Below are 14,887 nucleotides of genomic sequence, written 5' to 3'. Positions count from 1 at the left end.
AGCAATTGCTTTTTTTAAATGAGAAGAGTAAGATAAGCGTGGGATGACACCAAGTATGACATCAGAGAGAAAAAGGTCAGCACGATAGGCTTGGGAGCATAGATACCTGAAGAGAGCCACAGCATCAACACAGTGTCCTTGCATTGTGCCTTATGTTCTGCAAGCTGCTTGGTCTGTTGGCTAACAGCAACCATGAGAGTAAACATCTCCATTTTACACATGAGGCTCAGGAGGCTGAGTAAATTGTTGATGGTCATTTCAACCTCTAGGAATAGAAGAGAAAATCAGATCTCCTCCTTCCCTTCAAAGTGTTCCTTTATACCATGTACATTCCCCTTAATTTTAATTCAGCTGAGAAGTTAAAGTGAGCTTCACAGTTTTCCCAGTCCTGGTCCCAATTCTGTAACATCCTTATCATGAAGCAGGGAGAAGAAGAAGAGGAGAAAGCATGAAATTCATTGGGAAGAATACGGGCTTTGGTGTTAGAAAGATTTGGGGTTGAATAAATTCTGATTTAGTCACATAACCAAATGCACGGCCCTGGGTAAGTTAGTTGATATCTCCGTTTTCTCATCTATAAAACTGGGAAAATAGGTATCTCTTGGCATTATTGCAAGAAGTGCTTTTGCAAAGCACCAGGCACATAGAAGTCATTCAGTAGGCTGTACCCATTATTAATCTTGATGTTAATAAAGTGCACTGATTCAACTGGACACCTGTATGGTAGCTAACCAGATGTGATGAATTAGAATACCTGTATGTGGTTAGACTCAAGAGATGGCAAAGCCCCAAATGAGATGGGCCTAGTGATAATAATAACATACAGTTGTATTGCATTTTTCAGTTAACGGAGTACTTTCAGGTGCATTCGTTTTAATCTTATGAAAACTGATATGGTTGGTGGGCAGGGCAGGATTAGTTCTATAAAATAAGGCACTTACTTTGCCAGCAGAAACAGTTGAGACTGACTCATTTTCGAATTCCTATCCTGCGGATTCCATCTCTACTTTTATCCCACAAGAATTATGGCACTTCTGTATTTCCTCTAAGAGAATAAAACAAGGCAAATTATGATAGCCAAAGAGTTACATGGGTTTGGATTCTTTATCCTTAAGGTGTTAAGGTCTTCGGTGAACCATGATTTTTAAAAAAATCCCATTCTCCCAATTTTATCAAGACTTGGCTTTAAAAGCAAATGCCCAGAGAGAGATGTCTCCAGAATCCATTAATGACTTCCTTCCTTTGTTCTGGTGTTGGTTCCATTGTGACTTTTCTGGTGAGAGTGTCACCTTCTGAAATCTGGGTTAAATGCTCAATGTTGTTAAAATACATATTTATGCATGACCTGACTATTTTTAGATTTTTAGTTCAGTTAGCATTCTTTCCAACCCTCTATTCACTAAGCTTATATTGATTTACATGGCTGGATCTTAAATATCTACTTGCTTCCTGTCAATGTGATGCTCATAAGTTGAGCTTTTGACCAATTAAGTTACCTGGTCACTGCTTTGTAACCTACATCATGACACCCAATCAATAGGGCCTCTCTTCTGAGTACTGAGCTTCAGCTTGTGGACTATTTTCTAATTTTGATTGTGTTCACAGTTCCCTCGTGTTGTAGGAACAGGAAACAGATGCCTTCAGAAACTTTACACTGAAAGAAAACGAATACTTCACTGTTTATGAGTGTGTATGCTGCACCAGATTTCTAATCCAAACAATTACCTTTAAAAATGCTATTGTAGCTTTTTTGGGGGGAAACTAATGCTGTTATCTGCATTTCATCCCACAAGGGAAAAAGCAGTGTTTTGCCAACAAGAAGTTGCTTTTCACAGCTTGGAAAGAAATTAATATTAAAGCATATCAAAACCTTAATGTGAAAGAAAAATGTGGCAGTGTTGTGTTAAAAACTATTTTCTAACAGGGGCGCCTGGGTGGCGCAGTCGGTTAAGCGTCCGACTTCAGCCAGGTCACGATCTCGCGGTCTGGGAGTTCGAGCCCCGCGTCAGGCTCTGGGCTGATGGCTCAGAGCCTGGAGCCTGTTTCCGATTCTGTGTCTCCCTCTGTCTCTGCCCCTCCCCCATTCATGCTCTGTCTCTCTCTGTCCCAAAAATAAATAAACGTTCAAAAAAAGAAAATTTTAAAAACTATTTTCTAACAAGGTTAATTAGTATAGTTTTCTTACATAACATTCTGTCCACTATGTATCTGTATACATGTACAAGCTTCCACCAGTTATAAACAGTGCACTTTATAGTCAGCTCTTAAAGCAGTATTTTATATGTACCTTTTCACATTTCTACATAGCTATAAATTTTATTTTTATTTTTAACAGGTTGAAAATGCATTTACTGGGTTACCAGGCTATAAGGACATCCGTGTACTTGACTTTAGGTAAGCAGACTCTAAAAATGTACATGTTCAGTAGCACTCTTTATTTCAATGTAATACCTTTTTTAGCTCTTTCTCTTATCCCCCATGCTAGACTCCGTATTCTTAGGGTTTGGGGCATTTGGAGGATAGTTGTGGCCCAGCTCTTGGATGTAGGGGAGCATGAGTAGGGGTACTGTGTAACCTCACAGCATAATTAATAGTGCCAACATCTTAAACTTGGCACCCTCTCTTGTCACGACTTCTGTGTTTACTAGCAATAACAGCAAGCATGTATGTGGCATTTACAGTGTGCCAGGCTTCATATCTATATTAACTCATTTATTCCCAATAGCCATGCTATGAGATAGTTATTATTACTCTTCATTGTTTCTAATAAGCACTCCAGAGCACAGGAAATTTCAGTAATTTACCCAAAGATACTCAGGTAGTTGTCTGTGCAAGGGAGAGGGCCATGACCAGTCTCCCCAGTTCAGCCTTCTCACTTTTCACAGAATACTTCCTCCAGTTGTGACCAAAGCCTCTGTGAGAACCTAAGGATGTGAGGCCTTTGAAGACCCCTCTCATGTGACCTAAAAGGCAACATGACCTTGCAGCCAAATTCCCTGGGTTCAAATCCTGCTTTTGGCACTCCTGGCCAAAAATTGATGATTTTAGATAAATTACCAAGTTTTAATGTCTTATTTGTATAAAAAAATTTACTATTAATTCTGCTTTATTAAAAAAACTTTAGAAATACTTTGGGTAAATTATGTAGCTTCTTTGTTCCTCAGTTTCTTTACCTGTAAAATGGGGATTCTAATGGCTCTTAATAATCTTAAGGATTAAATGAATTAATTTTTGTAAAACACTTAGCACAGTTTTCTGCCACATGGGAAGTTCTGTTAAGTGTCTGTTACATAAAATTAATGAATTTTAAAGGCTATGCAATATCCTGTAGTTTAGTCAGTCCTGACCTTTCCCAATCCCTTAAGCCCTTTTCTGTATAACACCTTATTTTCTTTTCATTGATTTTAAACTACAAAACTCATTATCTACCAAAAAAAAGTTTCCTAATTTTGTTAATGCCAACAACTGGGGTCCTCTGCTGATCTACTAAAAAAAAAATGCTTATTTAGAAAGAGAAAACCTTATGAGTGGTTTAAAAAGTAAGTTTAAAGACAGTAAATATTATTATTTTTAAAATAGAATCTTCTCTCTGTCTTTGTTCACTTCCTTCAATCTACAGACATTTGTCAGCATCTGATACTATATAAGCATTTTGATTTAAGGAGACATTTTAGAGGAAATATATTAAGAACTTGCACTTTGATGAATGATGTGACAATTATAACTGTCTCAAACTCTACTTAACACTTTGAATTTTTATTTTCAGGTCCCCCAAGGAAAATGGCAGGTAGAGTACTTTTTGGCACTTTTTATACTGTTCACTGGTTGAAAGGCAGTTTAGAAAATATGGTATGTTGTATTTTCAGTGTGGAATAACTTCCAATATTAGTGTCCAATATTCCAATATTAGTGTCAGTATCAGTTTCCATCTCCTTACAGATCAGAGGTTGGCAAACTTTTTCACTTAAGGGTCGGGTAGTAAATATTTTAAGCTTTTCAGGCTATATGTTCTCTGTTGCAACTGCTTAACTCAGCCATCAGATGAATGTAGATATCGATAGTACACTGACAATGAATGAATGTGCCTATATTCCAGTAAAACTTGGTTTATGGAAACTGAAATCTGAAGTTCACATAATTTTCACATGTCACAAAATATTCTTGCTTTGATTTTTTTAAACTATTTAAAAAAGAAAATTCATTAACTCATGGACACTGGGCTGGATTTAGCTCGCAGGATATAGTTTATATAACCCTCCATACACTGTTGACTCTCAAGTGCTTTAAATGTTGAGCTATACTTAATTAAAATAGGAATAAAAACTGCCATTAATGTAAGCACTTTCAAGTATACTGTCATTCAGTAACATAATCAAGTGTCACTTTAAGTGGCAAATGAATGGGAGAAAGATCATCTCTACAATAGTTCATTTGCAAAACAAAATCCACTCTAGAATTTCTTAGAAAAAGCATAATATAAAAACATAGTCAATACTCTTTGTGGTAGTTGCTTGTCATTCTTTTTGCCTTTGGGCTCAAATTTATTTAAAACTCATTTTCTCAGGGTGCCTGGGTGGCTCAGTCGTTGAGTGGCTAACTTTGGCTCAGGTCATGGTTTCACAGTTCATAAGTTCAAGCCCTGCATCTGGCTCTCTGCTTTCAGTGCAGAGCCCACTTTGGATCCTCTGTCCCTCTTTCTCTCTGCATCTCCCCTGTTCCTGCCTTCTCTATCAAAAATAAATAAACATTTAAAAAACTAATTTTCTCTTGCAATATTGATAAGTATAATAGAAAATTTATGAAGCAAATTTATAGGTTAATTATGACATGTTTAGACATACAGTAATACTCCTTCATTGTAATATTTAATATTTGAAAAGAGCATTCTGACTTCCTCATTTAGAATTATTGTGTTATATGTACGTTTTGTGCTTGCAGTGATGTCTTGGGTCCTTTGTAGTCTTTGCTGCTCTCCACTCACAGAGTCCCCCTTAGGATCTCCTGCAGGGCTGGTTTAGTGGTCATGAGGTCCTTCAGTTTTGTTTGGGAAGGTCTTTATCTCTCCTTCTATTCTGAATGACAGCCTTGCTGGATAAAGGATTCTTGGCTGCACACTTTTCCTATTCAGCACATTGAATATTTCCTGCCACTCTCTTCTGCCCTGCCAAGTTTCAATGGACAGGTCTGCTACTAAACTTATGTGTCTACCCTTAAAGGTTAAGGACCTTTAGTCCCTAGATGCTTTCAGAATTCTCTCTTTATCTATGTATTTTGCCAGTTTCACTATGATATGTTATTATGGTGTTGACCTGTTGTTGATTTTGAAGGGGGTTCTTTGTGCCTCCTGGACTTGGATGTCTGTTTCCTTCCCAAGATTAGTCAAGTCCTCATATATAATTTGTTCAAATAAACCTTCTGCCCCTTTCTCTCTCTTCTTCTTCTGGAACTCCTATGAAATGTATATTATTTTGTTTCATTGAATCACTAAGGTCTCGGGGCACCTGGGTGGCGTAGTCGGTTAAGCATCCGACTTCAGCCAGGTCACGATCTCGTGGTCCGTGAGTTTGAGCCCCGCGTCGGGCTCTGGGCTGATGGCTCAGAGCCTGGAGCCTGTTTCCGATTCTGTGTCTCCCTCTCTCTCTACCCCTCCCCCGTTCATGCTCTGTCTCTCTCTGTCCCAAAAATAAATAAACGTTGAATCACTAAGGTCTCTAATTCTCCCCTCGTGGTCTAGTAATTTCCTGTCCCTCTGTTTTCAGCTTCATCATTTTCCAAAATTTTATCTTCTGTTTCACCTATTCTCTTCTCTGCTTCTTCCATCCTTGCTGTCACTGCATCTAGTTTATTTTCTATCTCCATGGCAGCATTTTTAATTCATTGTGGCTATTTCTTAGGTCTTTGATCTCTGCAGCAATGGATTCTCTGTTGTCTTCTATGTTTTTTTTTTCAAACCCAGCTACTATCCTATGACTGCTATTCTAAATTCTTATTCAGATATGTTGTTTATATCTGTTTTGAGCGATTCTCTGGCTGTCATTTCTTCCTGGAATTTTTTTTTTTTTTTGAGAATTCTTCCATTTCCTCATTTTGGCTAGGTGTCTGTCTTTTACGTGTTTTAATAGCTTGTTATGTGTCCTATACCTGTGAATACTAGTATATTAAAAAGCATTATACACTGTCCAGGGCCTGGTACTCTAGGCAGTGTTTTTGGAGTGTGTTGCATGCACTCTGTTGTTGAGTCTTTGGCTCTCTATCCCACTGCACGTAGTGGTGAATTGTTGATTTGTTTGTTGAAATAACCCTGGAAAAAGTGAAAAAGGTGTGTGTGTGTGTGGGGGGAACCTTATCCCATATGAAGTAATCCTGGAAAAAAGGAAAAAGGTGTGGGGGGAAATTTATCTCATACAAAGAAAGAGATGAAAGGGGTGAAAAAAAAAAATACCAGGCAGAGAATCAAAGAAACTATAAGGCTTAATTCAGAGAGAGAGAGAGAGAGAGAGAGGAAAATAAAGAAGAAGGAGATACAGAAAAGGTATAAAAAGAATAGAGTAAAAATGCCTGATTAAACAGACAACCAGAACAGGAAAGGAAAAGAAGAAAAGAAAAGAGAAAAAGAAAAAAAAACATTAAAAAAACAAACCCAGCCTAACAGACAAAAACACTACACTTGTCTGTTGGTGCCTGAGACCAGTGACTGTGCTGGTCTGGAGGAGATGCCTGGTGGTTCACTCAGTGTCAGTTCTGCTCCTTTAGATATGCAGTCACCAGGCACGGAGGGGCGGGATTTGGTGTAAGTGTGTTTTGCCTCCACTGGGGGTGCTGTGCTGTTCTCTGAAGCCCCATCGTGTAGGTGATGGGGAGAAAAATGGCAACTCCTCAATCTCTCCTCTTTGCACTGGGTATCTCAAACCATGCTGTTTGTCCTGCCCCACAGTCTTCCACACCTAAGCGCTTGGCTGGTATTCAAAACCCGATGTCTTAAAGGATCCCTCACTGCTTAGACCTGTTTCTGGGGTAGCACCACTCGACCCAGTCCACAAAGGGCCTCTGGCTGGTGCCTGCAGGGTCTTTTTGGGGGGGGGGGGAAGAGCATTAAACCTTTTTCCCACAGTACTCTAGGGAAGGGACTGTGGTCTCCCAGTGCACCCCTGAGGTCAATTCCGTACCCTGGGCTGGGTCTCTCCCCACCAGGTGCACACACAGGGCATGGACTCCAGTCTGGAGAAAGTCTGGCACCCCTGAAAACCCCGGTCTTCAAATCCTAAGGCTGTTTGCAAAGTAGAAACTGCAAAGTACAAACTCCTGATTTCTTCTTCCCCAGTCTGTGGTTCAGAGAGCTGTTTCTCTTTTCCAAATATAATACCACACTTTCACAGCCTCTATTTCTCTTCCTTTTGTCTCTCCACAGAAGGGTTCCCCTCCTCTCTGTGCCTATGGGGCCCAGCGCTTTATCTCTACCAATTTGTAAACATCCACCTGTGTCTCACCAAGCTGTCTCCGTCCACCTGTGGAGACTTCTCTGTCACTCTGCAGACTGTATTCCTGGGTATTCTAAGTGTTCTGACCTCAATACAGCTGTGTTTGAGGGACAAGGGAAATCCCAGTCCCCCTACTTCTCCACCATCTTAACTCCTCCTGACGTCCTCATTTTCATTTATATTATTTAAACAAGTGTTTAGTAAGTACCTAGAAATTGGACAATTCCCGTGCCTACAAAAATGATAATTCTTGGTTTATATCCTCTAGGAATACACAATCAAATGAAAACCACTTTTAGAGATATGTCGAAGTACTGCCTCTTTTTTTTTTTTTTTTCATTTTATTTTCTCAATATCCCTGTGAGATAGTGAAAATGAGAACTATTATTTATTCTCCTTCTGGAGGTGGGGATATTTTGCCCAAGGCAGACAAACTGATTTGCCATAAGTTATATGACTAGGAGGTATCAGATATTTTGACCAAGGTAATCAGAATTTTGATTTCTATACTGTTAGTATGTGTAAACTGTTTTGTGTGTATATATTATAGGTAATGTGTTGATGGCAAGTTCTCAACCAGAGGGCTTGATTGTTTGATTGTTGCCCTCTTGGCATGATTAGAATATGAAAACAACCCAAACTCTCATGTTAATCCTATGACCAAAAGAATGGTATCCAGTTACTGAGTGCTATGTCCTCTATAGGGACACAGATAACAATATGAAGCCATTAGATTTTATGATAGAATTGTTAATCTAGGTAGAGTTTCCAAAATTGTTCGGTATTGTCAGATATTAGCCAGTTGATGGAATTTATTCATAACTTTTTGGTATACTTGTGTCCTGACCTGTGTATAAATGAATGTGTGGCACAGAAATAGTCCATTTATATAATATATAACCTCTCTCTTTCTCTTATTCCATAAGCATTTATATGCATACGAAATTTTCTATTTGCTTTGTACCTGTCTCAAGGTTCACATATTATTTTAAGTTAGTAGGTTACTTATTTGAAGTGAATCAATAATATATCTGCTTGGTATACTTCAAAATTTCAGCTCCAGGCTTTGTAAGTGTGTTCCTTCTTTGTAATAGAAGAAATTTTATAAAAGATTTCTGAGTTTCTCTGAAATATGTTTATTTTGGTGGATGTTAATGAGAGGTAATATTTTTATTTTGTCTCTTTAAAATCTGTGCATGTTAAACAGCCAATCAGGGCATTTGAGGTAAGAGAGTAAGAAAGGGTAAATTTCACCTCCACATGATTGACGTTTCTGGAGAACCTTTCTCTATATAGCAGCTGTTTCAGTCTAGTTCAGAAGATGAAAGATGATGATACAGTGGTGGCTGATTAACTCAGAGGTGCTGAGTGTGGAGAACCAGCCCTGCTTTCTTCAGTCAGATCATGTTTTGTCTTTCAATGTGCTTGCTGCCTCTTATGTACTTCCTTGGCCTCTGGGCTTTCTTTTATTCTGTCCTTCATCCTAAGATGTCTCTTTACTACATTTACCATGCCAGAACTCAGTCTGTTTTGGCTCCTAATGACAGTCTCAGCTCTGAGATAGAAGGTTTCCTGATTCCTTAAGCATTTCTTTGAGTTCTTTTTCTAGTACAAAACCATGGTAAAGAATTGTAGCATATCTCTGAGGTACTTTATCTTCTTTAATGAATTTCTCCTCACTGGATAACGTAGACTGTAACGGAAGTATTATTTTTAGATATCCAAGGCAAATTTTGGGAGACAAATTATATTTTGTCAATAAAGAGTAAAACCTGTAATCTAATCCAGACTACACAGATTTCTTTTTTTTTTTTTTTTAATTTTTTTCAACGTTTATTTATTTTTGGGACAGAGAGAGACAGAGCATGAACAGGGGAGGGGCAGAGAGAGAGAGAGAGAGGGAGACACAGAATCGGAAACAGGCTCCAGGCTCTGAGCCATCAGCCCAGAGCCCGACGCGGGGCTCGAACTCACGGACCGCGAGATCGTGACATGGCTGAAGTCGGACGCTTAACCGACTGTGCCACCCAGGTGCCCCCAGATTTCTTGATCCAAGAACATTTCTCTTGATCTTCTCCGTGTGATATTTAAAAGTCATGCAAGGCACATGGTAGACTCCCAGTGATTCTCCTTGTCTGGTTTTCTGCATAGCATAGGAATGAAATCAGTTTTTTTCCTCCATTTTTTCCCTTATCACTGGTTTCTGTCTTAACATGAAATTGGTTTTGCAGAGACCCCAAGAACCTCACCTTTCTGGAGATGTAGTCATGGTCCATCCCATAGAGTTTGGGAAGAGCAGGCATATCCTCAGGGGTATGGTTGTGGCTGTGAAGTAATATCTCTAAAATGATTACTCAGAAGACAGAGATGTATGAAGATAATGCATGCTCTTTAATGTGAAAAATGTAGAGACTAAAATTCTTTGGATCAAGTCAGGAATATCATACTGTTATTTAAGTGGCACAAATTAGTTGTCTTATCTGCCTGCATTAGTGAATAAAATTGACCATTTGTTCTTTCATAATTTTCAAAAGTATTTATTGAACTACTATGAGTCAAGCATTATGCTAGATGCTTGGAACACATACTGTGTGGTGAATTCTGACCAGTAGGTGTCCCTCTTACTATTTTATTCTACCTCAGTGCCATCATTTGGTTATTTTAGTGTATTTTACTGAAATACACTTTACAAAAGAGGGTCAGGAATTACCCATAAATCAACATATTCTGACATGAAAAATTAAGAGACTGAAGGAAGCTCTAGATAACAAGCTGATGTCTTACTACTTTGTAGAGCATCAGGATGTCAAAATCCGCAGTTACCACTTGAAAGCACCTTAAACCATCCCATTAGAAGTGATAGCTTATCAGATCTAGGAAGAAAATCTTATGGAAGTTACTCAGAGTAAGATAAAAACATCATTACAAACCTGATTATTTGTATGGCTGGTGAGGGAGGTCACTTTCATCGTGTCCCCTGGAGTCCAGGGTGTGGATCTGCAGGAAGCAGGCCTAGGACAGGTCCAAAACTGCCTGTACTCCCAGGAAGAACAGGTCTCTTAAGACCAATTCGTGCTTACCAAATCATAAGATATGATGCACTCTCTAGGATGCCAATTGATTGATTTAAAGCAAGAGATTTGCCAAGTGACCAGTTGTTGCATTGTCTGGCTCATGCATTCTTTACCCATAGGAAAATCTGTAGGGAGTTATAATCAAAGGTCTTTTTGCAAGCTTGAAATAAGAGAAAGGAAGTTGGATGATCTTAATGGCCAGTATCATCAAGCCATGCTAGCTTTTTGTGGCTCTCTCCAATCTAAGGATCTACTTTTACAAGGAAGCCATAATACATTGGTCAGAAGATTTCCACTAAATAGTGAAATAAATTAGTTGACTAATCTCTTTTCCTAGAATCCATGAGATCAGTCTCATTATGTTGATACTTTTTGTTTAGATATGTGTATACCTTTATTAGACGGTAGTTTTATTTTTATATTCAGACAAGTTTAGATTTCTATTTATTTAGTAGGCACTGGGTGCCCTGAAGGTACCATGCTGAACACTGGGGATAAAAACTCAAAGGCAGACTGAAAGGCAGTCACTTTAAACAAAATCTTTTTACACAACCATAAAGGCTGTGATCAAAGAATATATAATAATTTATAAGTAAGTTCAGAGGAGGGAGTGCTTAAATTATTTGTATGCTTTGGTTTGGGAGTCATTTTCCTCCTATTAGAATGTCTGAAGGAGGGCAATTGTTTTCATCTCGTGTCTATCTTGAGTGGTTTATCTTCAAGAAGGTAGTGTTCTCCTTTCCTGTGGAAGGATCTTGATGTGACTTGATGGGTACTGCTTCTGATGGCCGTATCTCATAGACCGGCTGGAAGCCAGAGTGATGACTAGAGCAAAGTTCCTAATGACTTTTTTGCATAATAGTTTAATGAAAGCTACTGAGAGTGGAGCATAGTAGTTCAGAATGCAGGTGCTGGAGTCAAGCAGATATGTGTTTGAATCTTGACTTACATGTTGCAACATTTTGGGCAAATTCTTCTGACTTCTTTAAAGCTCAGTTTCTTCAATAATAACCTGAAGATAATAAAGACTTTATAGTGTTATTATGAAAATTAAATGAGATAAAGCATGTGAAATACCTGTCACATTGTCTGCAGCGAATGGTGGTGGAATCCATGCCTTATGAGCCCCTCCCCACACCCAGGTGTAATATTTGTTCTCCATGGGTTCAAAGCTCCTTTCTTTGTGCTTCCTTAGCAGGGCCTAATCTGTTCTCTCTTTTAATCCATAGTGGTTTAGATGTTCACTATGCAGTGACCTTCAACGGTGAGGCCATCGGCAATACCACCTGGGACCTAATTAGCCTTCATTCCAACAAGGTGGAAAACCATGGTCTTGTGGGACTGGATGATAAGCCCACTGCTGTTTATGCAATTAGTAACTTCAGAGATTATATTGCTGAGACACTGCACCAGAATTTTTTGTTGGGGAATTCCTCTTTGAATCCAGATCCTGACTCCCTCCGGCTTATCAATGGTGAGTTGATATCCATCATAAAGTCCTTGTATAGCTTTCGCTTCTTTTCCAATATACTCTGGTGAAAACTGATTTCCTTAAATATGTGTGGTTCTGAGCATTCTATAGACTGCATGAGACACAGCTCTTTTGGAGAGACCAATCAGGAGCTCTTAGGAATACTTGTAGACAAAAGGCCACAAAGAGAGGAGAAAGTAGAGAAGAGCATGAGATGTAGAAATAGTTTAGGGAAATAGGAAAATACAAGAAAAACAGAAATAGAACCTGTAAGTGTGAATTGAAACAGGTTATAGGGCTGCCCGAGCAACCAACACATTAATTCTCTACAGGCAAATCAACTGGTGTGACGACTTAAAAGCCAGAGAGCAGAAGATACAGAGTAGCTCAGGAAAGTTCAGGGAAGATCTTGGTGAAAGAAGAACTGATACTGGGTGATGGGGAGAATCCCAGAGAATTTAGTACTAAGTTTGAATTTAGATACCTGGAGAGAGCCAGTTATGATCTGAAATCGATAGGTGGATCTGGGATCACCAGGGTGAGGTTGACTACTTTGGATTTAGAGGCTAAAGAGTGGCCTAGTTAATCTCATACTAAAGTTTGCTAAGAATCTGGTAACTAGTATTGCAACAGTTTAACTCATCAGGGACACGGTGTCCTGTTAAATTACTTGCTACATCATGTTTCTTTCTTTATGATTTCTTCACTCAAGAGTAGTTAGCTTTTAAAATGTCCATGGAGTATATTTTATTGAAGTGATTGCATAGGAGAAGTACCAGCTGCCAAAGAGGAAAATTCATGAATGATAGGCAATACTAACAATGATACATTTTATACCTTCTTCAATTCCTACGTTTTCTTAGGAGAAAAGATCCTGTATCTTTTCAGGCATTTATCATCTAGACCTGTGTGTGTGTGTGTGTGTGTGTGTGTGTGTGTGTGTGTGTGTGTGTTTGTGCGTGTGTGTGTAAATAAACAAACACAAATAGACACAAGACAGAGAAAAGAGAGAAAAAAGGTTAAATAAAATTTTACTATGTATAACTCCTTCTTCCTAAGTAAGGTATTTTTTGAGAGCTGAACTAAAACTTTAAATTGTTTTTCAATTATTTTGTCTGCTAGAATGATGTTTCCTTAATATGACAGTGTGCTAGGTCAGGGTCATAAAGTAGCTTGGGCTTCATATAGGCTATACAGGACTTTAAAGTGGAGAAACTGTCTTTGTAGATGATAGTGACATTACGCTATCAGTTCTAAAACACTAAGGAACCTTTGCATTTTGGAGCAGTGCAGGTACCCTGGGCTTATTTTCTCATACACTCCTTTTTCATCATTCTATCTTGTTGGAATACCTGAGCTAGATAAAATAGTGAAAAGAGAAGAGGCTTGTTATAATCTGATATTGCTGAATTCCTTTTGGCAAGGCTAGTATAGACTAGTTGAAGACTACTATGGGGACAGCAAATAGGCAGAAGTTCCCAGGAATCTGGATATTGGGATCAGAAGAAAGATAGCGCTAGGAGGTCATGACCTGAAGGAGATTGGAACCTAAACTGAACAGAAGGTACAAACACCAAGGTTAATGATGAAAGTAGTGGAAGAATGACATGAAGATTAAGGTATACAGCAGGCCAAGTGAGATTGTGTAGGAAACTAAATCCAGCATAGCAAGGTCTTCCTTTTATGTGGAGCTTGGGAGTAGAGATATCTCCTAGAAGATGTCCTAAAAAAGGAGTTCAACAACGGAGAATTTCTAAGAGAATTTAACAAAAGCTTTAGGATATACAGTACAAACTAATTCAGGTGCTTTGATCTTTCATTAGATGAATGTTTCAGTTGTACAAAATTTCATCCCTAAAATCTATTTCTATTGTCACGCCAACTGAGAGTTCTGAATGGCTGCAGCTTTCTAGGTAACTTGGTCATCATTTTTTAAAGATATATCATCCTTGACCCATAGAAGACAACTGTAAACACAGTTGAAAAGAGTTTTGGGAAATACTTAAACCGAATAGGGTTTTTGGCTTCTGACTGATCCCTTTATGTCAGGCCAGTGGTAACAGGTGAATAAAGAGAGATTCTGCTTCCATTTTTGGTGCATACACCAGATCAAATTGTGGCAATCCTTTTTTTTTTCTTTAGCTTTTAAAGATTCCCTCTCCCCTTCAGGCAAAATCAATTTCTTCTTTCTATCCCATACATAGTATTACATGCCCTCACTTCAGTGTATAATTTGTGTTTATCTCTCTGACATAGGGGATACTTGCATAGGAGAAACTTGGCTTTATTAATGTTTATAGTCTCAGCTTTATCAAAGTCTGTGTAACTAGAAGGTTTCAGTAAACCTTTGTTGAATTAAGTTATACAATCTACTGTCTTACCTCTATTGCTCTTTAATATTGGTATAATGATAAACTCTCTGGTGTCCTAGCCCACTTTTCACAGGTCCTTTCTGCCAAAAAGGAAATCATTTTGCATAATTTTCTCCATTCTTAGCATCAACCAAATGAGTTGGAATTTCAGCTTAACTTTTTTATTAAAGTGAAAAAAAAATCAATTTAAAAACATCTTCACAGGAATCTTGAAAAGAGTAAATAATGCTTGCAAAAAGAAAAAGAAATTACATAGGAATGTTTTAAATGTAATAATGAGAAGAATATTTTATGTTGGAGTCTTGTAACTCAGATAGATTGTGTTAATATTGATGCAGGCAGGCTCGGTTCGAGGAGACCAGCCAAGAGAGGGTCCTGCAGGACAAGCCAAGAGGGTCCTTGACTATGCACAGGACAGAAATAAAACGCAAGCCTGCAGGAAGCGAGCAGGGTTATTGAAGATATATATATATATATATATATATATATATA

General features: G+C 38.4%; 1 protein-coding gene across 4 annotated transcripts in view; it reads left to right on the top strand.

The window, feature by feature from the left end:
* IMPG2 (interphotoreceptor matrix proteoglycan 2) overlaps nt 1-14,887 on the top strand; it is an 85,585-nt gene that overhangs the window by 36,819 nt on the left and 33,879 nt on the right. For all 4 annotated transcript variants that reach the window (XM_040484373.1, XM_040484372.1, XM_040484374.1 and 1 more), the window contains 3 exons: nt 2,336-2,394; nt 3,767-3,787; nt 11,782-12,026. In XM_040484373.1, the coding sequence (XP_040340307.1) occupies nt 2,336-2,394; nt 3,767-3,787; nt 11,782-12,026 (325 nt within the window). The remainder of the gene's footprint in view (nt 1-2,335; nt 2,395-3,766; nt 3,788-11,781; nt 12,027-14,887) is intronic.

This window comes from Herpailurus yagouaroundi, unplaced genomic scaffold, assembly GCF_014898765.1.
Source record: "Herpailurus yagouaroundi ecotype Mexico unplaced genomic scaffold, PumYag 162, whole genome shotgun sequence".
NCBI classification, from domain to species: Eukaryota; Metazoa; Chordata; class Mammalia; order Carnivora; family Felidae; genus Herpailurus; species Herpailurus yagouaroundi.
The sequence above is the reverse complement of the archived record's forward strand: the minus strand, read 5'-3'. Positions and strand labels throughout refer to the sequence as shown.